Raw genomic sequence first — 25,564 nt, 5'->3', positions numbered from 1 at the left:
ATGTCCTGTAAATACATACATATTTACACATACTGTACACAGTGGTGGAAAGTAACTAAGTACATTTACTTAAGTACTGTACTTAAGTACAATTTTTAGGTATTTGTACTTCACTTGAGTATTTCCAATTTCCAATACTTTTACTTCTACTCCACTACATCTCAGAGGGAAATATTGTACTTTTACTCCACTACAATTATTTGAAAACTTTAGTTACTAGTTACTTTGCAGAAATAAATTATTATATAATGAAACATACATTAACCACTTTAGCCCTATTTCATACATGGACTATTTGAAAATAGCAGATCTACAAGCTCACGACGCGTCGCATCGCGACGCGTTGTGAGCTTGTAGATCTGCTATTTTCAAATATTTAGTACTTTAACTTTTGGTACTTTAAGTACATTTTGATGCCAATACTTTTGTACTTTTACTCAAGTAAATGTTGAATTCTGGACTTTTACTTGTAACAGAGTATTTTTATATTGCAGTATTGGTACTTTTACTTAAGTAAAGAATTTAAGTACTTTTTCCACCACTGCGACGTACATACATGGTTTCCACCCGACAGTGACACTATATCTTAATACCTTGTAAGTGGACAGGTCACAGAGGTACAGCGTGTCGTCGCTGGACACCGCCTTGACCAGCGTGGCGTGGAAGAACTGACCAAACTCGGCCACCAGGCGGCTCCACTGGTCGTGCTGGGCGTCGTAGCTGAAGAAGCAGTCCAGGGAAGGGTTGAAGGAGTCTGTGATCTCCACCTCTGAGCCCAGGGTGTAGATGATGCCGCCGCATGCCGTGGCTTCAGGGTAGTAGATGGCTGTGGGCAGCGCACTGACACAACACCAGGGTTAATATAGCTATAGGGATAGTTTCACACCCAAAATGATGTTTTTTTTCTATTGATTAGTCACCCCATGGCAGTGGTGGAAAGTAACTAAGTACATTTACTTAAGTACTGTACTTAAGTACAATTTTGAGGTATCTGTACTTTACTTGAGTATTCCCAATTTCCAATACTTTTACTTCTACTCCACTACATCTCAGAGGCAAATATTGCACTTTTACTCCACTACAATTATTTGAAAACATTAGTTACTAGTTACTTTGCAGATATAAATTATGATATTATGAAACATACTTTAACCACTTTAGCTATTTTATACCTAGGCTATTTGAAAATAGCCGATCTACAAGCTCACAACGCGTCGCGATGCGACGCGTTGTGGGCTTGTAGATCTGCTATTTTCAAATATTTTAGTACATTTACTTTTGGTACTTTAAGTATATTTTGATGCCAGTACTTTTGTACTTTTACTCAAGTAAATTTTGAATTCTGGACTTTTACTTGTAACGGTGTATTTTTATATTGCAGTATTGGTACTTTTACTTAAGTAAAAAATTTGAGTATTTTTTCCACCACTGCCCCATGGAGACTTGAATTCATGGATGTTTTTTAGTTTTTGTTCCTAAGCCAATCATTTGATGACCAGTGGACCTGTAGGCAGCGGTTCCGGTAGGAAACACAAAGGAGAGTCTTTGTGTCTCCTACCGGAACCGCTGCCGGTCATCAAATCATTGTCTTAGGAATGAGACAAAAACAAAAAAATATCCATGAATTCAAGTCTCCATGGGGTCACTAATCCATAGAAAAAAAGTCATTTTGGGGGTGAACTATCCCTTTAAAGGACCACTTTTTCAACCTTATTGTCATACATTTGCTCCTCACTATATGCTTATTAAAGGATGGCAGCATTTTTGTCTACTAGGTCTGTGTCTCAGTGGAGGGCTGTGGACAGTCCAGAAACCCGGAGATTTGGTCATTTCAAACAATATTTAATACATATTAATATTAATATTTCAAATTTATATTTGTATTAACGCAGTAACAATGGATTCTATTTCAGCACGCTAACTTCCCAGGAAGAGAATGACTGTATAGTTTCTAGTAGCTTGGAATCCCAATCGATGATGTCACTGGTAGGTAGGTTTCTGAACTGTCCACAGCCCTCCTCTGAGTGAGACACAGAGTGTCATTACAAAACGGACTAAAACTAACTGAAATCATAGAGAAAACCTTAGTTTTAGTCTTTGTCAAACATCTTCACAAATAGCAAAACAAATCCGCTCTAATAAGCTCACTACAATACGTTGGGAGCTTGTAGATAGGCAATTTTTGCTATTTTTCTGACCTGGTTGAATCTTGCCCCTGACCATAATCCATGTTACAATAAAAAAAACACTAACACTAAATCCAATAAAAACTAAACAAAAAATTCAGACTTTTCAAAAAAATTAAAAATAAACTAAACTAGCAAACCAGCTTTAAAAATGAATCAAAACTAAACTGAAAATGAAAACAAAGTCAAAACTAAACAAAAATTCAAAAGTATAACAACCTTGCCGAGCACCAGGTCTGAGTCAGAGGGTTATAATACTCCACCTACAGGAGAACAGAAGAACAGAACTTAAATAAAGTTACAAATATAAGGACGGAAACTTGAGATCTTCATCTAGTCTTCATTGTGTGTTCACAGTTTTGCTGCTGTATCTATGTTGTTGGAGATCATTTGCATATCGTTTTATCTTTGAATTTTTGTTCTATTATGTTAATGCCCTACTTTATACTTGTATGACAGTATGGCACTTGTGACAGTGTCATGCAGAAGTAGCACCACAGCAGTGTGTAGATCAGCTATGTTTCCTGTTGAAATATTTTAGCCTATAATAATAATAATAATAATAATAATAATAATAATAATAATAATAATAATAATAATAATAATAATAAGTGTAATAATAATAATAATAAGTGTAATAATAATAATAATAATAATAATAATAATAATAACAATAATAATAATAATACATACATACAATTTATATAGCACTTTTCTAGGTAGGCCTACTCCAGGTTGAAAGTGATTAAGTCTGTCTGTGGGTTTTATATTATATTACAGTATTAACAAGAGCTTGTGACTAAATTATAACTACAATATTGGATCTATTGCAACACACATTATTTTCTTTTCCATTTCCTGAAAATTAAACGGGTTTTGGGCATCCAAGGTTTGCGACACGTTGTGAGCTTGTAGATCTACTATTTTGTGTGAATATTCCCCTCAGAATAGGGACGATAGGGTTCAATGAATCTAATCGTGTTGTGCTCTGCAGCTGAAGCTCTGGTAAACCCGGGAAAGCATAATGTGTCATTTTAGATTTTAGCGTTGGCTATTCAAAAATAGCAGATATACAAGCTCACAGCGCGCCATTTCATGCTGCGCTGCGAGCTTGTACACATCTGCTATTTTTGAAGATTTTTGAAAAATCTTGAATGTGTGAGAAGTGAACTACTGATTCAAATGCCTCCCTGGAAGGCATTTGTAGAATCGGCCTCAGGTCTTAATGGGTTAAGCCAGGGGTCTTCAATGTTTTTCAGGCCAAGGACCCCCTAGCTGAGAGAGAGAGATGAAGCAGGGACCCCCATATTGTCTTCATGTTAAATGTGTGTTTTCAGACATTTAAGCACAACCCTCAATGCTTTGTCAACTTGAACATTGGCTCTGTATACTTGTTATGCTCTTTTTTCCCTCCACACCAAACCTCTTCGCTGAAAATAGAAAATACAGGCTCACAACAACGCCTCGCAGCGCTTGTAGATCTGCTATTTTCCCCTATAGGGATGCAGGGTTGAAGTGATTAGTATAAAAAATATATCCCATCACACAAAGATTTGGCAGCCCCCCCCCTGTAGTAACCCTGAGGACCCCCTAGCGGTTCCGGACCCCCTGACGAAGACCCCTGGGTTAAGCTAAGATTGCTTGTGGTGTCAGTTATGCCCGTCTGCCACTTTCAACTGTGTACTGCATCATTGTACTGCAGTGCAACCCCATGGGAAGACACGCCTTTCGCTTGTGTTCATTGGTCAGCTGCCGTGTGACCCCGCTGGGTTATATTTAGGCCTGCAACTATCGATTGATTACTCAGCAACTAATTATTCTATCAACAACTCTTTGTCTTTCTTTCTTCTTTTATATATATCAACAAAAAGAGAAATCGCTGCAAAAAAGAATAGTTTTTTTAAACAATCGACTAAATCAATGTGTCTGATTAACCACTAAAGCCCTATTTTATACTTTGTTGTACTACGGTGTCGCACAGAAATCTAGTATAAACATCGATTAAATCGATTACTTCCATTGACCTAGTTATATGGCAACTCACACATCTGCACAAGATTACTACTCCTTTTCTCCTTTAAAGGGTTAGTTCAGAGTATTTTCTGTAGGAAATACTTACCATCGCTCATTAAAAATAAATTGATTAAAAAAAATAGCGTCATTTGTATTGTTGACCTATTTCTACCATATAGAGCAGGTTTCGTTCAATTTCGACCCCTCTGTCACATGGTACTAATGTTTGTGTCCAGAATCACTGCGCCGCGGCAGCCTACTCACGCACAAAATATATGACACAAAAAATAGTACCATGGTGACAGAGGGGTCGAAATTGAACGAAACCTGCTCTATATGGTAGAAATAGGTCAACAATACAAATGACGCTAGTTTTTTTTATAATTCATTTTTAATGAGCGGCCCCCACCAAATCTACTAATCTACCGGAACTACTTCATATTCATCAGAACCGGACCATAACTCTGACCACGGGACTCGACAATCAATTAATACCTTTGCAACCACTACATTAATGGTAAGTATTTCCTACAGAAAATACTCAAAAAATCTGAACTAACCCTTTAATCACTTCTCTAACCAGGTCAAATAAAGGCTAGCTATGTGATAAATAGCCTAGATACTGTATAGATACTGTGTTACAGGGTTGGATTTGTTGGGGGGCTTTGATTGATTGATTGATTGATTGATTGATTGATTGATTGATTGATTGAATACTTTATTAGTGAAACATGTGTACAGTAAAACACTTGGGCTGAAAGGATAACACAACAAAGTCCTAGGGACTTGTTTCTATTGTGGTCGGCTTCTTTTGACATCCTCGCTCATGGTCATTTTGTTTCAACGTCCGGTGGGGATTATGTTTTATCCCTGCTTCTGGTCAGACTGAATTAAATACACACATTTATATTTGATAATATCACAAATTCAACATTATGTCAACCACATTAACCCTGGCGTCCCTACAAGTTAAACAGATATCGGCAGCATTTTAAAAAGAAATGTATCTTTCAGCAGATAGCAGATCTGCCAGCTTAGTCAACGAAGTATAGGTCTTAAGTAGTCAAGAACCCCCCCCCCCTATTATTCTTCCACATTGAACCCTGTATATACAGTACCAGTATGCAGTAGGCCACTGCTGGTTCCCAAACTTTTTAGCTCGAGACCCATGAGAGAAATTTGATGTCTCCCTGGGATCCAAAACGAGTGAAAATAGCAGATCTACAAGCTCACAACGCTGTCTTCCTGGGACCCAAACTAGTGAAAATAGTAGATCTACAAGCTTGTAGATTGGCTAGTTTCACTACTTCTTAACTCTTTCACTGCCAAGAGTATTTTCATAAAGTACGTTTATGAAAAAACGTACTTTACTACGTTTCAGTGCCAGAAATTTGCGTTTTTTTTAATTTTTTAATTTTGTAATTTTTCATTCAAATAAATTATCTGATTGGGTTTTTAAATCCATAATACAGTTCTACCAGTAGAGAGCAACAAATCGACACATTGATGACCTCGCTGGCTCACTCGCCCCCTCCCAAACAGGCTCACGTCACATCCGGTCATAACCGGATGTTGACATTTTTGACAATCGCTGATCGGGCTAAATTACGATGTGATACACGACTACGATGACTGATCGTCACCCAGACCAAAGAGAGTAGACGTGGACCTCTCCGTTCGTTTTTTATACCGTGTGAAAAAACGTGACTTTCCCTATTCTGGCCGAAAATGACCGCGGGAAAAAAATGAGAACCGGAAACGGAATCTGTGTCATGAAACCGGAACCCAATGAGTCTGAAGGAGTCAGGAAGCGAAAGTGATCATGAAAAATAAACAGAATAGCGCGACCACAGTCAAAAGTAAAAACTCTGGATTTCTCGTGCTGGCAGGGAGGGTACTCGGGAAAAACTCGGGATATCTCGGGGCGTGGCACTGAGAGTTAAAAGATTTTTTTTTCTAATTCATGGAATTTTTCTAATAAAAAAAGAATGAAAATCTTTTGAAATAATAATCAAAAACTAAATAATGGGAACAAAAAATAAAGGGATATTTACTTGTGTGACCCATAAAAATGGGCCCTGACCCACTGTTTGGGAAACAGTGAAGTAGGCTATATGTACAGTACAGTATATAGCATGTGTTACCTCTAGTAGGCTGAGAGCCCCTCCTCTGGAGCCCCGGGTCCGTCCCCCGATGACGTACACTCTGTTCAGGCAGGCGACGGCGGTGTGCATGGTGCGGGGTTTGGACATGGCGGGCGCCGGGGTGACGGTGCCGGTGACTGGACAGTAGCACCACACCTCGTCCGTGGCGTCGTGGAACGCCTCGGCCACATGGAGGCGCACCGCCCGGCAGCAGTTACCCCGGCAACCACCGGTCACAAACATCTGAGAGGATGTTATAGGAGATTAGTATTCATTAGTACAGCTTGTGGGCAGTGGTGGAAAGTAACTAAGTACATTTACTTAAGTACTGTACTTAAGTAAAATTTTGAGGTATTTGTACTTTACTTGAGTATTTCCAATTTCCAATTTTACTTCTACTCCACTACATCTCAGAGGCAAATATTGTACTTTTACTCCACTACATTTATTTGAACACTTTAGTTACTAGTTACTTTTCAGATATAAATTATTACATTATAAAACATACATTAACCACTTTAGCCCTATTTTATACATAGTCTATTTGAAAATAGCCGATCTACAAGCTCACAACGCGTCGCAGCGCGACGCGTTGTGAGCTTGTAGATCTGCTATTTTCAGATATTTAGTACTTTTACTTTTGATACTTTAAGTACATTTTGATGCCAATACTTTTGTACTTTTACTCCAGTAAATGTTTAATTCTGGACTTTTACTTGTAACAGAGTATTTTTATATTGCAGTATTGGTACTTTTACTTAAGTAAAGAATTTGATTACTTTTTCCACCACTGCTTGTGGGATCTTGGAAGTTGTATACTTCTTTATTTATTTTTATTTCATTTTTTTTAATTCCAAACGACTGTAAAACATCTTCAACGTTTTTCAGGCCATGGACCCCTTAGCCGAGAGAGAGATGAAGCTGGGACCCCCCACTACACATGGGACTGGACTCTTGGAAGATTAGCCAATGGGCTAAAAGGGATCCAAATCAAATCAAATCAAACATAATTGTATAAAATTGTGTTTCAGATTAAACGTTTTAGATTCATTTAACAGCTTAAACCCTCAACATGACCTTTGGCTCTGTAGTCTGCTCTTTTTTCCCTCTACACCAAACCTCTTGGCCAAAAATAGCCGATCTACAAGCTCACAAGCCATTACCGCGCAATTCGGCTATTTTCGGAAGATTTTGGTTAATGTAGTGGTTAATGTAAAAAAATAACATTTCATATCACACAAACATTCGGCAGCCCCCAGAAGAGAGAACGCTGGAGCAACACGGACAGTTTAGGCCTTTTATTTATTTCGGTGCAAGTAAAACAGATAGACTGACGTTTCGGTCTTTCGACCTTCCTCAGAGTCATTCGGCAGCCCCCCTTAGAGTAACTCTGAGGACCCCCTAGAGGTCCCCTGACCCCCTGTTGAAGACCCCAGCTGTAAAGGACATAGTTAATTGTCTTGGGAAACGGTGCTGCTAATATCTGTCAGTGGTGGACGGAGTACTCATGCAATAACCCCGGCGAGAGAGATAACATTAAAGAAATGTTAATACAATAAGTGTAAAAATACACATCTAAAGTTAAAACAAGCATTCGAATGAAACCGATTTACAAACGCAATCATATAAAACTAGAAAATGTGCTCCTCGGAGCACAGGTCTCCGCCAGTACTGTTCCTGATTAATCCTGTCTTACCTATTTATGTTACATATTGTCACGTGTCACTTGACCAATGTTAGCTTGACCAATGTTACCTCACTTCAAAAAACATGTTTTTTTGAAGTGACACACCTATTTATATGATTTTATTTCGTCATGCGTCTCGCTAGCCAATCAAAAGCATTGGTGACAACATATTGTCACGTGTCACGTGAAGCTTGACCAATGTTAGCTTGGCTGGGGGGGGGGGGGGGGGACACACAGCGGGACGGGAACGAAAACATACTCTCCACCTCTGGCGGAGACAAAAAACAGACTATGCAGTTCTAACACATTCAAGAGCACTGTTTGTTCTCAATGTGGGATCCGAGAACCACCAGAGGTCAAAATTTACCCTTTCAGGTCTTCAACTTAAGAGTGTACAAATGAAACCAGATGGACTCATAAGGGTCCATTTGGTTCCATTCTGTACACCCTCAGAGTTAAATCAACACAGAGGATGTTACAGTGTAGATTGGTATATCAGAGATAACACAATTGTACCAAACAGGGGTCTGTGTGGCCTAATGTATAATAAACTGGGAGTCACTGAAATTAAACAGATTGAGAATCACTGTGTAATAGAAGAACTACTCCAGATCGTTGTCCCTGATAGCGCTGCGTCTGGACTCCAGATCCGCTTCTGCTGAGCTGTCTCTTAACAGACAGACAGACTGTTAACTCTTTGACTGCGGTTGACTCGATAACGCGTCAATTGCTAGTTTGTCCAGTTGGCCGTCGACGCGTTAGACGCGCGTTCATTGTTTAATCTCTGATCGCGCTATTCTGATTATTTTTCATTCTAGGTTTCGAGTTCCACTTACTTCACCCACACCTGCATCCGGTTTTATGACGCAGATTCCGTTTTCACACGGAGAGGTCCACTTCTATAATCTATAGTCTGGGTGACGAACAGTCATCGCCGTCGTGTATCACATCGTAATTTTGGCTGATCGGAGAATCTGAGAACACGTCACATCCGGTTTGACGTATTTGACTGTTTCGCTCTGTTTGGGGGGGGGGGTGCAGCGAGTCAGCGAGCTGATGAAGGTGTCTATTTGCTGCTCTCTGCTGGTGGAACCATCGTATGTGTTCAAAACCGCAGCTAGACAAACTATATGAAAATTAAATAACAAAATAACAAAACAAAAAAAACACGAAAATCGCTGGCACTGGGGGAGTACTTTATGAAAATACTCTGGCAGTCAAAGAGTTAACAGACAGACAGACAGACAGATCTGCAGACAGAGCATGATGCTCCACTATCTTTGACTCACCACACTGTTCTCTGCTTTCTCTCTCTCTCTCTCTCTCTCTCTCTCTCTCTCTCTCTCTCTCTCTCTCTCTCTCTCTCTCTCCAAAAAAGCTTGCAGCTTGTTTCCGTTGTGGTCCTTAGTATGAGGTGTGTATGATGTCATGTAGCGTGGTGCTGGTGAGAGCATGAAATGTAAAGAGTTCATGCTGTACTAATGTGTGGGGGCAAACATTTGGCCAAAATAGCCGATCTACAAGCCCACAACAAGCTTGTACATCGGCTATTTTCGGCAAAGATATTTGGTGTGGTAGAGGGAAAGAAGGGAGGGCGCCGGTCAACGATGTATATCCTATATTAAAATTGGCTAAATGGGCGGACCTCTGACGTCACCCTGACTCAGCCATAACCATAAGCAGTAAGGAGTTCCCAACAGGGTTGCCAGATCTGCATATAATAATTTCCCCGCAAAATTGTATTTGAAAATGGCCGATCTACAAGCTCACAACGCGTCGCATCGCGACGCGTTGTGAGCTTGTAGATATGCTATTTTCAATAGGCTGGTTTTCCTAGACCTGGTTGCTTGTTTCTCTCACAGAATCTGGCAACACTGGTTCCCAATGCAGCCGCAACATTGACATAACTGTGTCAATAAGGTTGACCTACCTTCTCAGCATAGCTGGTGAGGTAAGAGCCTGGCGGGTCGGGCACGATCGCTGTCCCCTGTCCCTGTCCCTGTCCCTGTCCCTGTCCCTGTCCCTGTCCCTGTCCCTGTCCCTGTCCCTGTCCCTGTCCCTGTCCCGGGCCCTGCTGGCCTGTCCCCAGCTCCCTCCACTGGTCCGTTTCCAGGCAGTAGCAGAAGGTGTGGCGGATCTCGCCATTTTCCTCCGTCTTGTGGACGTAGATGTACGTCTGCGTGGTGGCCGGGCGCGCGTCAGGGAGCAGGCCGCCGTGCTGGCTCTGTCTACCCTGGGCCTCCGACAGGAGGGAGAGACACGACTCGTCGCCGCGCAGGAGAGCGTCCGAGTCACGCAGGGCCTTGTGATGAGATGGAGAGAGAGTGAGAGACACAAAGAGAGAGAGGTCAGATAACACACACGACCAAGCGCTAATTTTTTTATTTTGTTCAAATAAATGTAAAATAGCTCTATATTCTGATAGTATAATCATTGCTGTTCAGAAACAGGGGTCTCCCAGTCTCTCCAGCTCTTTAGTAATAATCAGGAAATAAATACATTTCAGGTCGCGATACCAATTATGTCCAATCAGGAGAGAGACCTCATACAGGATACAGAATAGACAAGTGAAAATTGGAGTGACAAAATTGGAACTGGCTGATCATAGATCTTTGTGATTGGATTACATTTGTAACACACCTGAAAAGTTATTTTCTGTTTATTATTTATTGTTATTTATTTGAGTTGGAGAGACAGGGCGACCCCTGTTACTGAACAGACACTGTCCCTCTATAATGATTACTATCAGAATATAGAGCTTACATTTGTTATTGTCTCACAGCATCGTTAACGTAACCACTTTCAACATTGCATCCCTATTCTGGGTATATGTCATTATAGGTTTGTTTACGTGCTAAAAGATTGACTTTGAGAGCTGTTAACCGTACTATCTAGGTCAATGAGGAATGTATTTTGATTTTCAATTTCTAATCAATGGAGCAATTATTTTAGATTTTTTGTCCAACTTTGGAGTTACATCATGGCAAGGTTATTAACCCAAATCTCTACCAAAGTGGTCTTGCCCTTTAACCACTTAACCCCTCTAGACTTAGTAAAACGGACCTGAATTGGCTCTGTGCCTGGACTGCGTTTTTCCCAGAAAGTACAGTCAAGCTATCATACATTTTGGGCTTATGTCCCCCCCAAGAATATGGATGCTGGGGTTCAAGGGGTTAAGTGGTTGTGAACAGAACGCTGTATTTTGCTGTGTACCTTTAGTGCAGGTGCAGGTAGTTGGTGCGGTCGAGTCAGAGACAGTAGTCGAGGCAACAGCTTCCGTCTCCCTGTGACATCATGACGTATCCATCGCAGAAGTGACATCACCACTGCCTCTTCGCTGGGCATGCTCAGTACGTCCGACCTCAGGCACCCGTCCAACACATTCACCTGTAGGAAGACATTTGTTCTCATAGTTAAATCAATATAGAGTATTAACTGATCAAATGTGAAACATTTTTACTTTACTAGAGTTTGGGCTGCGACGCAGCCCTCACACCTCGCACCGCCGATCTGACCGATATGGAGATTTCTGTATCTGTCACTCCTTGTCCCTTTTATGCCCATTTATGGAGATCCATGATGTCATCATGCCCGTATATGTCATCTATGTAATCTATGACATCAGTCATCTATGGGCGTAGGGCGAGATGTGAATAAATGCAAACCTCGCAAGTTATCGACCTAATCCGTCGTTGACAGAGAGAAAAAGGTAATGTCAGGTACCAGCGCCAACATTGTGAAGTCGAATGGCGAACAGCCAGACAGGTTTTCTGAGATCTCCCAGGCTCTCCACGAGCTGGAGATGAACTCTGATCTGAAGGATCAGCTCAGAGTACTGAGCATCACAGCTGCAAAGGAAATTGAAGTCGGTGGCAACAAGAAAGCCATCATCATCTTTGTTCCTGTGCCTCAGCTGAAGTCTTTCCAGAGGATTCAGGTTCATCTGGTGAGAGAGCTGGAGCGGAAGTTCAGCGGAAGGCATGTCGTCTTCATCGCACAGAGGAAAATCCTGCCCAAACCAACCAGAAAGAGTTCAAAGAAAACTCAGAAGCGTCCCAGGAGCCGTACGCTGACGTCCGTGCACAATGCCATCCTGGGGGACCTGGTGTTTCCCAGTGAGATCATGGGGAAGAGGACCAGGGTTAGCCCCGAGCTGGGCAGCAGGCGCCTCATCAAGGTCCGTCTGGACAAGGCTCAACAGACCAATGTAGAACACAAAGTTGAGACCTTCACTGGTGTCTACAAGAATCTCACAGGCAAAGACGTTGTTTTTGAATTTGTAGACTTTCTGCTGTAAAGTGTGCAGATGACAAAATACAATTTGTTAACTGTCAAAAAATAATGGGGGAAAAAAAGAAAACATGACATCAGTCATCGATGACGTCAGTCGTCTATGACATATCTATGACTCCAAATTTGGGCAATGTTTCAACCCGCTCGGTTGAGTCCTGGGGTTCGAGTCCACCACGGTGCAATCCGGCTTTGTCGAGCGTCATTATGAACACAATTGGTCCATGTTCTGGGAGGGAAGCTGGGAGGGGAGGGTGATATTTGTCACTAAACGTACTCCTACGGGCTGAGGCGGTGCCTGTCAGCAGGGAGTGTTGGGTGGAGGAGGACGAAGGCTCTACGTCCTCCCGTCCCGGTGGGGGCTCCTCACTGGCAGGTGAGCCAGGATACAACAGCAGTGACGATACACAGAGATGTGTGTGGGGAGGAATCAATTGGCATAATGACTAAAGTGGGGAGAAAAATGGGGTAAAAAAAAGAAGAAAAAAGATAAACCATACGTGGAAAAAGTTATTAGCGTATTAGCGTGTGCACAAGAAACATGGTGCTGACCAGTCCATCCGTATGTGACGCCATAAAAAGGATCAGGGAGTGTAACATTTTGTTCTGCAAGACAATTGGGTCATTAAAGATTTATGGCTTTGAAAACAAGGGAACCAGGGGACCTGGTACTGCCAGACCCCTAGTGGTTGAAATCTGAATGGCCGGAAATCTGAATGGTTTCTAAACTATGTCACGCTAAGCTTGGCCAATCAAAAAGAGGGACATGTAAGAAAACGTTTTCGTCCATATATGGATGAAATAGGGACAGACAAAGCCTCATGTAGGCCTGACCCCCTGGGTCTGGCAAAAAAAGAATGTACTTTACACCAGATGGAAAGAGCCATATGGTGGGTCGCAGTGGCTCAAAGAGGAAGAGCGGTTTTGGAATCAATCCCTGGCGTCCTCTAGCCTCGCGTAGCCACACTTTATCACTGCGTGGATATGAGTCTGGTGCTTCTATGAGGATGTTTTTTTATCCAAGGGGGCGGGATCAAAACAATGGCTCTGAACGCAATTGGTTAGACCTACAACCAACTACCAATCACAGTCTCCCATATTTGAATATTGGGCCCTGATTGGTCACCCCAGACTTCTGGAGCAGGAAATGGAGCGGTGCCAGACCCAAATCGCTGGGGGCAATTTTTTTGTTTTGTTGCACTGGCAGATTTGTTTGGTCCCAGGCTAGGCGTCTTCCCCCTTCGTGTCGAAGTGTGCGAAGACTTAGGGCCTAAGTTACAGTAACAATATTGTGTTCTTAGAACAAAAATATCACAGTTAGGGCCTAACTGCTCCCGATGAGTGGGTTGGTGCCTTGCATGGTTTCGTCCACCATGAGTGTATGTGTGAATGTAATTCACATTGTAAAGCATTTTGGATAAAGGCGATATATGAATGCACCATTAAGCTAACCACAATGACTGATCAATCGGTCTTGCTCCATGTCAAATGGAATGGATTTTTTTTTTATCATTCCATTTTCAACACACCTGCATATCCAGGAAGTCCTGGGTTGAGGAGAGCTCGTGGAAGTTTTGTACCACAAACTCGTTGGCTCGCTGGAGAAGTGATGCGGAGCCGTATCCCTCCGCCAGACCCAGCAGTGACAGACAGTTAGAAAGGTCCAGGGTTCCGATGAGGAATTCACTGCAGGCTTTGGAGAGAACTGAAACCTGAGTGCAGACACACAATGGAAAGAATACATAAACAACACAGGTCCAGATGTACTTTACACAGGAATGTACTTTTAAAAATAGTTAACGTGTTTCCCAAACAATGAGTCTAGACACATTTTTGGTTGAGGAGCCATTTTTATCGGTCGCGAGTAAATAGCGATTGTTTGCCTACACATTTTCTTTTATAAGTGAAATAAAATTCTAACATTTTCAAAGAATTAATACAAAATGTCGCGGCGTTCCGGTAGCGGAGACACACCAAATTTCTCTTTTGGGTCTCTTCAACTAAAAGGTTTAGGAACCCCTGTCATAGGCAACTGGCGTCATAGATGATGATGTCTATGATGTCACAGGCTGGTCGCATGAATCCTGATATCCACACGATTCTATCTTTATTTTTACCTGAAGGAAGGAGGCGAGCTGGAACAACATGTCCACGTTGCTGTCAGTGATGATGGCCTCTCCAGAGTAAGCAAAGTCCAGAAAGAAATGCACTGCCAACGGAGGCTGGTTCCCCAGAGTCACTGAGCCATCGTCACGCTCACGCATGTCCACCTCAAACATGGCCCTAAACATGGAGCATGTGACACGTTATTATATTAAACCACGTTCCACCTGCCGTCCCTGTTTTGGGCATGACATTATAGGCCACGATTTTCAAAAATGTAAAAAAAAAAGAAAGAAGATTCGTCATACGACTTAGAGGATGAGGAAAGGGTACAGTCAGTGCCAGTAGTGGACAAAGTACTCAACCCCCAGTACTTAATAGATACTCCTGGTCAAATATTACTTAACTACAAGTTAAAGTTGCTCAGTCAAATTTGTACTTGAATTAAAATAATACATACAAACTAAATAATATAATAAAGGTATTCAAAAGTACAAATTACAAAGTAAAGTACATATTCTTTTTATATCAAGGCAATGTTATATTAGCCTGGCTCTAGCCTCGGAAACGCTAGCCACGCCCATTAACAAAATACATTCTGGCGATTCTGTAGAAAATGTTTGATATTTCCCCAAAACATCAAAGATTTTCCAGAAAAAAATTATGTGACGTGTTGTGAGCTTGTATAGCGGAAATGTTCACTATATTTGAAATAGGGCTTAAGTGGTTAATTCATAATATACTTTTTTCCTCCCTAGAAATGTAGAAATATTCGTCTTGGAAACGTAGTGGAATGAAAGTCAGCAGTATCCAAAAGTGCAAATACTTGAGTAAAGTACAGATACTCAAAATAATGACTTATGGTCAAGTAAATCTATTGTATCTGTTGCATGTCGCAAACTGTCACTTTGATGCATGATGCAGCACAAATACAAAACACCTCATTGCTGCAGCTGTCTCTCTCTCTCTCTCTCTCTCTCTCTCTCTCTCTCTCTCTCTCTCTCTCTCTCTCTCTCTCTCTCTCTCTCTCTCTCTCTCTCTCTCTCTCTCTCTCTCTCTCTCTCTCCCTCCCTCCCTCTCATACACACACATGCATACATTATGTTTGGGCGATATGGACAAAATCAAATATCACAATATTTATGTGACGATAATATCCTTTTCCCTAAAACATAATAGCGAGCATGCAGCAATTTTTCAAAGACAAAAAAAAGGCTTAAATGATTAAAACCAGGAAAAGACAACACATATATCACAATATTACAAAATCCTAGACAATATCTAGTCTCATATCACAATATTGATATAATGTTGATATATACACGCTAGGGGTGGGACGATATAGCAATATTGTGATATATCGCGAAAAAAAAAAAATCGATATTTAATACGTAGTTTTTTCCGACTCTGTATTTGTGTAATGATGATTTTGAACTGTTTGGTGCTATTTTATGTGTTCATGAATTGAATACAAGGACTATCGTGATATATCGTTGGTGAAATTTCATGCAATATATCGTGATATCGCAATATATCGAATATCGTGATATTATTGTTATCGAGGGCCTAATATCGCCACAGATATCGTATCGTGAGATACCCATATCGTCCCACCCCTAATACACGCACACACACACGCGCACGCACGCACAAACACACGCACACACGCGCACACACGCACACCTGAAGAAGTCGCTGCATGACGCCAGCACACAGCGGTGGCAGGGGAAGCTGTGCTCCTGGGCCCGGATGGTGAAGTCGAACAGGAGACCTCTCTCCCTGAACGAGCGCAGCACGCTCAGGAGCTGCAGCCCGTGGGCCTCCGACACCCGGAGGTGGGTCCTGTGTGCTGCTGGGACGCCCCCGTTGTTGCACCCCCGTGGCACCCCGTCGGTGTCTCCGTTTGGAAGGCTGCTGCTGCCGCCGCCGCCGCTGTTCCTGCCGTTCTGGCCGTCGGCGGGCCGGGAAGACAAGCCCAGACGTTCGTCCATCTTGCCAGTGTCTGACAAAAGAAGCAGGTGATCGATAAAGGTTAACCACTTAAACCCATCGAGACCCGAAGCCGATTCTACATGTCTCCTAAATCTCAACGGTATTCTGAAAAAACGTATGTTTCTATATCAGTGGTGCTCAATCTTTTTCATGTAAAGGACCCCCAAAATTATTATGTATTTGGCCGCGGACCCCCATCAAAATATTGTGTTCCAGGAACCCCCAGAAGCAAAGATTTGAGTTAAAAATGTTCGCTTTATAAATATATATATTCAAAGATTTGCACACATTTTCACAAATTTTCAAAAATAGCAGATCTACAAACTCGTAGCGCGGCACTCGGTGCCGCGCTATGAGCTTGTATATCTGCTATTTTTGAATAGCCCCAAAGTGTAAAATAATGCTTTTTAGCTCAAATCTAAAAATGACACAGATCCAGGTCTTAATGGGTTAAACCCTAGTATTAGTTCACTGGGGTCCTCCAGGGATCTCTATTAGGTCCCCCTCCTTGTTTTCCCCCCTCCAGACCAAATCTCTTCGCAGGAAGTATCTATGAGCTCGTGGATCTGCAATTTTGGCAGAACATTTGCGCCAGAATATATAGGGATGCTACGGTTCATGTGGTTTTGAGGGAAGGAACAGCAATTGATATTACTTGGATTATCTGAAATCTCACCGTCAGTCTGAGTGTAGACACATGTCCAATTAGACTGAATGAGAGGCAGAGAGGCAGATATAATGAAAGGAGAGAGGAGAGAAATGGGCAGAGCAATACTGGGAGTGAGAGAGAGAGAGAGAGAGAGAGAGAGAGAGAGAGAGAGAGAGAGAGAGAGAGAGAGAGAGAGAGAGAGACACAGACAGACAGACAGACAGACAGACAGACAGACAGACAGACAGACAGACAGACACAGACAGACAGACAGACAGACAGACAGACAGACAGACAGACAGACAGACAGACAGACAGACAGACAGACAGACACAGACAGACAGACAGACAGACAGACAGACAGACAGACAGACACAGACAGACAGACAGACAGACAGACAGACAGACAGACAGACAGACAGACAGACAGACAGACAGACAGACAGACACAGACAGACAGACAGACAGACAGACAGACAGACAGACAGACATGAGAGAGAGAGAGAGAGAGAGAGAGAGAGACATGAGAGAGAGAGAGACATGAGAGAGAGAGAGAGAGAGAGAGAGAGAGAGAGAGAGAGAGAGAGAGAGAGAGAGAGAGAGAGAGAGAGAGAGAGATGATAAGATAAAATGTAACAAATAATGATCAGAAATGTCATTATTTATATAGGGTAGTGCTGACTATTTCGTCAACACCCTTAAGCATGGCTTTGGGCTAGAGACAATTTGAAGGGATATATCTATATGCATGTTCTTGTCTTGCCAACCCGTTGTCAAGGAAGGTTTTTTACTCTAATGTCATGCTCTTACAAACTACAGTATGTAGACACTGTCTGTCTGTGAAGTCTAAACAAACACACAATGAAACCTTGTTAAATGTGAAATATATTAGGGAGCCACTACTTACCGAATCAGCACCCTGGACAGCTCCTCTTCGCATGATGCTCTCTCTTCCGGTAGAGCGGGATCTCGCGAGGGTATGACTCAGATACTAGTAGCTTTGGTCTTGGCTAGTAGGCAGGCAATGGTGGAGTGGAGGTGGATAGTAAGTACATTTACTCAAGTACTGTACTTAAGTACAATTTTGAGGCATTTTTTTTTTACTTTACTGGAGTATTTCCAATGTTCATACTTTTACTTCTACTTCACTACATCTCAGAGACAAATATTATACTTAGTTAGCCTACTAGTTACTTTGTAGAAATTAAATATGATTAAAAAACATATATTAACCACTTCAGCTATATACATTTTGGCCACTTGAAAATAGCCGATCTTACAAGCTCACAATGTGTCGCATATTTTTATTTACTCCACAGTGCCCTCTACAGATTTTGGTTAATGGTAAGTTCAAATCCTCCAGATCTGTAGAGGGCACTGTGGAGTAAATACAATTTATTTCCGTCTCGCTGACATATTTTATTTTCTGCCCAAAAAGTGTATTTTACAGAGTAGGTGGGGTGCTGAGAGGCTCCCCAGTGCGGAGATTAGACTTTCAACAACACAAAACAGCCTTTGCTTCGGTGAGTAGCGAAATGGTTTTGTTTATTTTCACTACTCTTGAGCGCTCGCAGGGCAGTGGAAGTCCTTGTACATGCGCAGAGCGAGGGGTCTTCCAGGGCGTTATAGCGAAGCCACTAACGCTCTGAACCAGGGCTAGTAGACGTCTAGTTTATCCTGGAGGATCATTTTGTTGTTGACATTTGGTAGGCTATTGGACGATAAAACCCTTCTCACAGTAGCCATTTTGACTGGTACTCACCCGGGATTCTAACCAGGGTCTCTCTCGCTTTGTCAGGGACAGCATTGCCAAATTTTGGGAGAGAAATAAGCAACCAGGTCTAGGAAAACAAGCCCAAAAGAAGCGACTTCGGCTACACGAGCACTTTATCGGCTATTTGAAAATAGCAGATCTACATGCTCACAACGTTGTGAGCTTGTAGATCTGCTATTTTCAAAAACTCTTGCAATAAAATGTGGAATTTGGAGTATTTTTTAAACATTCTAACATCACAAATGCTCCCTAGTGGTACATAACATTTTCATGAAATATTTGAGAACCACTGGTTTAAGTAATAATAATAAAAAATATTGTTTGAAGTACACTTTAGAAACAAGTCCAAGAAAACGTAACCCGCAATTACCAATATTTACAAGCAATTTTACAGACGAAGCCCAAAGTCGCTTTTAATAACACTGGTCAGGGGAGGGAGGTAGGATGTGTTTTAAAAGTAACAAGCAGCCACCATTATATTCAATGTGTAATCTCTCAATTGCAAGGATTAGGCTGATCATATTATTATTATTGTATTATTATAATAATAACTAGGTTATCTAGACTAGAGGTAACAGCAAATTGCATTAACAAAACTAACAAACAAACCAAAAACATCCGACAGATGGATGCCGATATAGGAGCCTACATTTGCATACTGCAAACACTAGATGGCGACACCTTACTGTGAACTATTACATTTGTGTGCGCTTCAAAATACTTCAAAATGACTGGACACTCATAGACTGGTCCGTTTTAACTGCTTTATTATGTATGTATGTATGTATGTATGTATGTATGTATGTATGTATGTATGTATGTATGTATGTATGTATGTATGTATGTATGTATGTATGTATGTATGTATGTATGTATGTATGTATGTATGTATGTATGTATGTATGTATGTATGTATGTATGTATGTATGTGATTGATTGATGTACTTTTATTTAGTAAGACATGAGAATCACAGTACATGGAAGTACAAAATTCACAATACAAGGTCTACTAAACTGGAAGACTCAATTAAGCACGCATGCTTGTTTAAGATGAGAACCCCACGTGTGTGTGTGTGTGTGTGTGTGTGTGTGTGTGTGTTGCAAACTAATAAAGATCAAGGGTTAAGTAATGACAACTTTAATATGTTTGGATGGCACCTACCTGCACAGACATCTTAAAATCCAACTCTTCCTCCACATGGACCGTAAGGTCCATTTGGTTCCATTTGTACACTCTCAGAGTTACATTAACAGTGTAGATTACTGTCCCAGAACAAAAAACCTGCATCAAATGGGGGTCCGTGATCTAATGCATAACGAACTATGGGTCCGTGGTCACTCAATTGCATATCAAGCTGGGGGTCCTTGAAATCAAAAAGGTTGAGAATCACTGAACTTAACTATACTGGAACCCCAATCTACACTGTAAGTCCTCAGTGCTTTTTTGCCAGACCCAAGGGGTCGGGCTTACATGAGGCTTTGTACCTGTTTCGTCCATACATGGGCAGGGGCCATTTGTCCTCCGGCCCCAGCCAAAAACAAGTTTGTGACGTCTCCTTTCGTCACGAACTATTCATGACATCATGAAGGTTTGTAGGTGTGTTACATACTAGGACTTCATTTTGGGTCTGGCAGAACCAGGTCTCCTGCATGGTCTTGTTAACATTTAACATGATAATGGTCCAATGGTCCAGTTCTGTTTGTACACTCTCTGAGTTACAGACCCGTAAAGGTCCATTTGGACCCCCCGTGGTCCCTGAACCTGACATCGAGAACCAGTCCTTTGGGTCCATCCTCTGGGGAACATGGTGGTGAACAGCAAATCTCACAGCAATTCAGCCTGTCGTTTTCGAGGTAACTTGGTTGGGAGTAGAATGTGTGCACGTGGATACATGTTGGCCTAATGGTGGCATCCTTAAGGTGCATAGCACATTGCATAATGGCAGTCCAGCCAGTGATTGATGTTGGTTGGCTTATATTTAAATTGGTAAACTAGTCTGGTCTCCCATTTTTGGTTGTAGCCTATAGGTGCCAAGCTGTGACACGTACATTTTTATTAATCATATCTTTCATTCATAAATCAAACGAACAGCTTTATCAGCTTGTAAACAAAGACCCAAAAAATTATAATAAACAAAAAATAACAAGGTTGAAGAACAAAAATGGATTGACAAAGTTTATTGACAAAAATATGTCAGAATTTCTCTCTGCGGAAAGCACTACTGTAACTGTGCTTGCAACTTCGAAGATGTATATTCAAAGTTGCAACACTATTTAAATAGAATTTAGATAATTTATCTTTTTAACGACAATATATAGTCTTTACTTTGTCATTTCCATTTTTTAACAGTGAAACATTTGCAACAGAAGAAACCTATGAAACTGTCTATTTATGACAGAAAACATTTGCTTTCTGTGCATGTTCCTCTAGAAACTTCACTAAATTCTCAAAAGAATTAACCAGTCACTGAATGTCCAATCCTTCTATCAGAACAATATCCACCCAACAACACCGCAACCTCTCCGCAACACAATGAATGCTGTTTCCCAGACAATGGCACTATTAATAATGAATAACAACTTATATAGTTGCCATTCATGTGCTGGCCAAGACTAACAGACGTTGGCCTGTCATTGTAGTTTGAAAGTTAGCTCTGTAGAATCAAGGTCACCCCAGCTAAGGTGCTCCTTGAGCAAATAGACTGAAGTGCCAGGTGCTCCTAACGGAAGTGAATGGATGGATCCGGCTGAAAACATGCCCAAATATGGATATGATAGATGACAGATGTTATCTATAGACGCTCGTGTGTCCCTTGCATATTCAATGAACCGTCCGTCCCATCGATTTCAAACTTGCCGACGACCCTGGGACTGCGCAGTGCAGTGTCCAGTGGGAGGTTGGTTGGGTCAGCGGTCGTCCAACAGTCCACCGTGTCTATCTGTGTCCCTTTATACCCATATATGGAGATCCGTGATGTCACACTACGACGTTGTCTTACTGATGTCATAGTCTGGCCTCCCAGTATTATGTTAATGGTACTGCACTAGATATAGTTATCATCTACTCCAATGAGAACATTAACTGTCCATACCTTGCCCGACTGAAATCAGAGAGGCTAAGCAGTATAGAACAGCGTTCATATTCATGTATATATTTGTGTGCCTTTCCTGTCCTCCCGTCCCTCCGTCAGCGGCTAATCGTGCAAACACTGCAGTGCCAACTCTCCTGTGCATGCTGCCACAAAGGAAGACAATACACTTGTATGTTTGACACCACTGGAAGTCCCTTGTTGGAATTTTGTTGGAATTTGTGTAAGCCAGAGAACATCAGCATACTTGTCACTTTCTGTGAGGAAACCACGCAGTGTGTGAATGGTTGATTGTAATGCACGTTGTTAAGTGCTTTTTATAAAGACTAAAGACATGTACCATTTACTTTGGCATCACAGGAAACAGCATCTCTCTATCAGCGATTCTTCCCTTCCCTTTCAGAACCATTCTGTCGTCATAAACAGAGACTGTGCCAAAAGCATCGCTGCCGGGGGGAGTCTCGACCACCCCTTCTACAATGAGGTAGTGCACTCCTGAATCTTTGTCCTTGTGGTGTCCGCCGCCGTGATCGTGTCCACACATGTAACAGACCACGCTGACATGGGAGTGTAGAATGGTCAGCAGCTCATCATAGTTCCAGGCTAGAGAGAGTGGCTGAGTGGAGCTGGGGTGTACAGGGAGATGACTGACAACGGTAACCCTTTCACTTCTCTCATCAGCCAAGGTTAGAACACTGTTCAGCCAATCCAGTTGCTCTTTACTGAACCCTCCGTTGAACCTCACAAACCTTCTCTTCAGACCTCCAGTTTCTGGAGGAAGGTTAAGGTCCTCGTTGTCATTGTGTAGCTTTAAAAGTGTCAGCGCATCACTGTATTGTACACTTGTCTCCTCTCTCCCAATGACGCTCACATCATAGGGGTCAAGCACAACAAACCGGAACTTGGGTACGGGGCTGAAGTGGTAGGCGTAGATATCATCAGTTTGGGGACCGTTGGCCTCGTTACAGTGGGTTGAGCTGTTGAGCTTTGAGCTGAACAATGTGGTCCTGCTGAAATTATAGAAGTCGTGGTTTCCCCACACATGGTGAACTTCAACAGGACTGGAGGTGAGTTCGCTCATCAGTGTGTCCAGGGCTTGTTCTGATGTCTCATTTTTCTTGTTGACACCGTCGATTATATCTCCGAGCTGAAGGATGAATTTCGGTTTGACAGCTGACATGGACCACGTTTCCAACGCATTTCGTAGGAGCTGTAAGCTGTTTCTGTAGTATCGCTGTTTTGAGTGGACGCACCCGTCATCTATGTCAGCGTACTGAATGTCTGATATAACTCCAAATGTAAACAGTGGTGTCTGAGAGTAACTGTCATCCATTCCTGTTCTAAATAGGTTTTCAATGTCCTAGGACATTATGTTATGGGACAGCCGTATATAAAACAATCTTGTGATGTAATTGCATGATGAGGTCATTACATAATGACTATAATGACCTGAGGTTACTTTATACCTACTGCTTCTGGTGACTGGTATTATCCTTCTAATGAATGATGAGAAGGAGACCTTCATTTTTCGATTAGTTATTGTTACATTATGTAAATAGTTTCTGTAATGTAATATTGCACCAAGGAGTCATGTAAGTCCATGCATAAAATCCATGAAGTCTGTGCATGAAATAGATAATGAAAATAATGAAGGTCTCCCCATTAGGACAATAGCATTCATCAGAAGCAGGGAAATGTGTTTTCAATGAGTAAAATTGAGTTTAATGACTTTGTTCACAATATGTTGTATTTATTTATTTTATATTTGAATTTAATTTTATATTGCAGGAAATGGGGATCTGATCAAATTTGGAGTCATACGTCATAGATATTATTATGTCATAGATGACTGATGTCACAGGCTGATCACATGGTCCAAGATCCACATTGGAGCCATGTCGTTCCCATGTGGATCCTAACATCCACACAATTTTCTATCTATCAAAAAGCTATTAATATATTTGTTTTCTTTTAAGTTCAATGTTCTCAAATAGAAATGTAATCAAATCTACGTTTTTTTCAATCCGCATCGGAATTAGCATCTGACCCAAACATCGGGCAACAGTTGGGCTCTAATACAAGACGACAAGTCTTGTCAATGTTGGCCAAACCAATTTGGTGTGGTAAGGACTAGGAGTGGGGCTTTTAGAGCAGTGGTTCTCAAACAAGGACCCCCAAATTGATACATATAGGGCTGCAGACCTAAGATGTAATGTATAAGAAAATCTTGAAAAGGTTTTGTGCCAGGGACCCCCATAAGAGAAGATGTTTTGTTGCTAGGTTAGATTTAATGCAGAATTCTACAACCATCAGAGAGAGAGAAACCTATGATCTGATTCTGAATAGTCTTTATTATACAGTACACCCTCAAGGACCCCTGGTGGTCCCCAGACCCCACTTTTAGAACCACTCGCTGCCTTAGTAGACAGGGCAAAACATAATTGCCACTTCCAAAAGTTTCTCTGATGATCTTGAGGTAATTTTGTAAGTAGAATCCATTTCTGCTTGCTACATTTTTGTATCATGCATAATTATTTATTTGATAATTTGCATATTTGAATACATTAGAAATAACGAGTCATACAACTTATAGACGATATTTGCAGTGTAACCATTGGGCATGTTATTGGCATTAATTATGCATTAGAATCTACTACTACCTAACCTGACTCTGCCAGATGGGGGCGGTATTGAGTAACCAGGTTCCTAAGCTGTGAAACAAATGTGTGAAGTAAGCTTCTTGGATCTGGCAGCGTCAGGTTAACTACTACCACCACCACCACCACTAATAATAATAATAATAATAATCAATAACATCAACAATAATAATATTACTACTACTACTAGTACTACTACTACTACTACTAATAATAATACTAATAATGAGTAATAACACATTTTGAAGACAATGAACAAAATACAAGTTTGGGACAGTCACGCTAGGGTGAAATACATTTTTTTCCCTTATACTTATGGAATTGTAAATGTGTTAACTTATGCAGAGTGTCATATTGTTTATTTTCCTACGGTAATGTACCTGATTCTTAAATGTGGGAACTATTTGTGTCTGTTGTGTGTGATTATTATTATATTGTCTGTGTCATGGACCCCAGGAAGACTATAGCCATGCTTATTATGGAAGTGCAGTAATGGGGATCCATAAAGAAAGAGTCAAATATTGTACTTTTTACTCCGCTACAATTATAAGAAAACTTTAGTTAGTTACTTTGTAGATTTGGATTATTATTACAAAACATACATTAACCACTTCAGCCCTATTTAAACTTTGGCTATTAGAAAATAGCCGATCTACAAGCTCACAATGCTTCGCGACGCGAGGCATTGTGAGCTTGTACATCTGCTATTTACAAAGGATTTTTTATACATTTTAGACATTTGATAACATGTGAAATGGGACATTCTGCATAATGAGTACTTTTACTCTCAGTACTTCAGTATATCTTTATTGCGAACAAAGTATTTCTACATTGTGGCATTGATACTTTTTCCTTAAAAGTACAAAATGTGAGCACTTCTTCGAAGTTCTTCCACCACTGGTCCCTAGCAGTGGTGGAAAGTAACTAAGTACATTTACTTAAGTACTGTACTTGAGTACAATTTTGAGGTATTTGTACTT

General features: G+C 41.3%; 3 protein-coding genes across 3 annotated transcripts in view; 1 reads left to right on the top strand and 2 right to left on the bottom strand.

The window, feature by feature from the left end:
- kbtbd3 (kelch repeat and BTB (POZ) domain containing 3) overlaps nt 1–16,414 on the bottom strand; it is a gene marked incomplete at both ends in the record, with an annotated part of 26,679 nt that extends 10,265 nt beyond the window's left edge. The window contains 6 exons of the mRNA XM_080429321.1: nt 9,961–10,034; nt 10,110–10,332; nt 11,244–11,417; nt 13,850–14,032; nt 14,438–14,603; nt 16,107–16,414. Of these exons, the coding sequence (XP_080285447.1) occupies nt 9,961–10,034; nt 10,110–10,332; nt 11,244–11,417; nt 13,850–14,032; nt 14,438–14,603; nt 16,107–16,414 (1,128 nt within the window). The remainder of the gene's footprint in view (nt 1–9,960; nt 10,035–10,109; nt 10,333–11,243; nt 11,418–13,849; nt 14,033–14,437; nt 14,604–16,106) is intronic.
- On the top strand, nt 11,743–12,327 carry LOC308085546 (small ribosomal subunit protein eS7-like; the record flags this gene model as incomplete). Its single annotated transcript, XM_080428745.1, has 1 exon — nt 11,743–12,327. The coding sequence occupies one exon, from the start codon at nt 11,743–11,745 to the stop codon at nt 12,325–12,327; it is 585 nt and encodes a 194-aa protein (XP_080284871.1).
- Nucleotides 16,415–22,270: 5,856 nt separating the features above from the next.
- On the bottom strand, nt 22,271–23,260 carry LOC308086003 (manganese-dependent ADP-ribose/CDP-alcohol diphosphatase-like; the record flags this gene model as incomplete). Its single annotated transcript, XM_080429320.1, has 1 exon — nt 22,271–23,260. The coding sequence occupies one exon, from the start codon at nt 23,258–23,260 to the stop codon at nt 22,271–22,273; it is 990 nt and encodes a 329-aa protein (XP_080285446.1).
- Nucleotides 23,261–25,564: the final 2,304 nt, after the last annotated feature.

Source organism: Gymnoscopelus braueri (genome assembly GCF_963280865.1).
Source record: "Gymnoscopelus braueri genome assembly, chromosome: 5".
NCBI lineage: Eukaryota > Metazoa > Chordata > Actinopteri > Myctophiformes > Myctophidae > Gymnoscopelus > Gymnoscopelus braueri.
The sequence above is the reverse complement of the archived record's forward strand: the minus strand, read 5'-3'. Positions and strand labels throughout refer to the sequence as shown.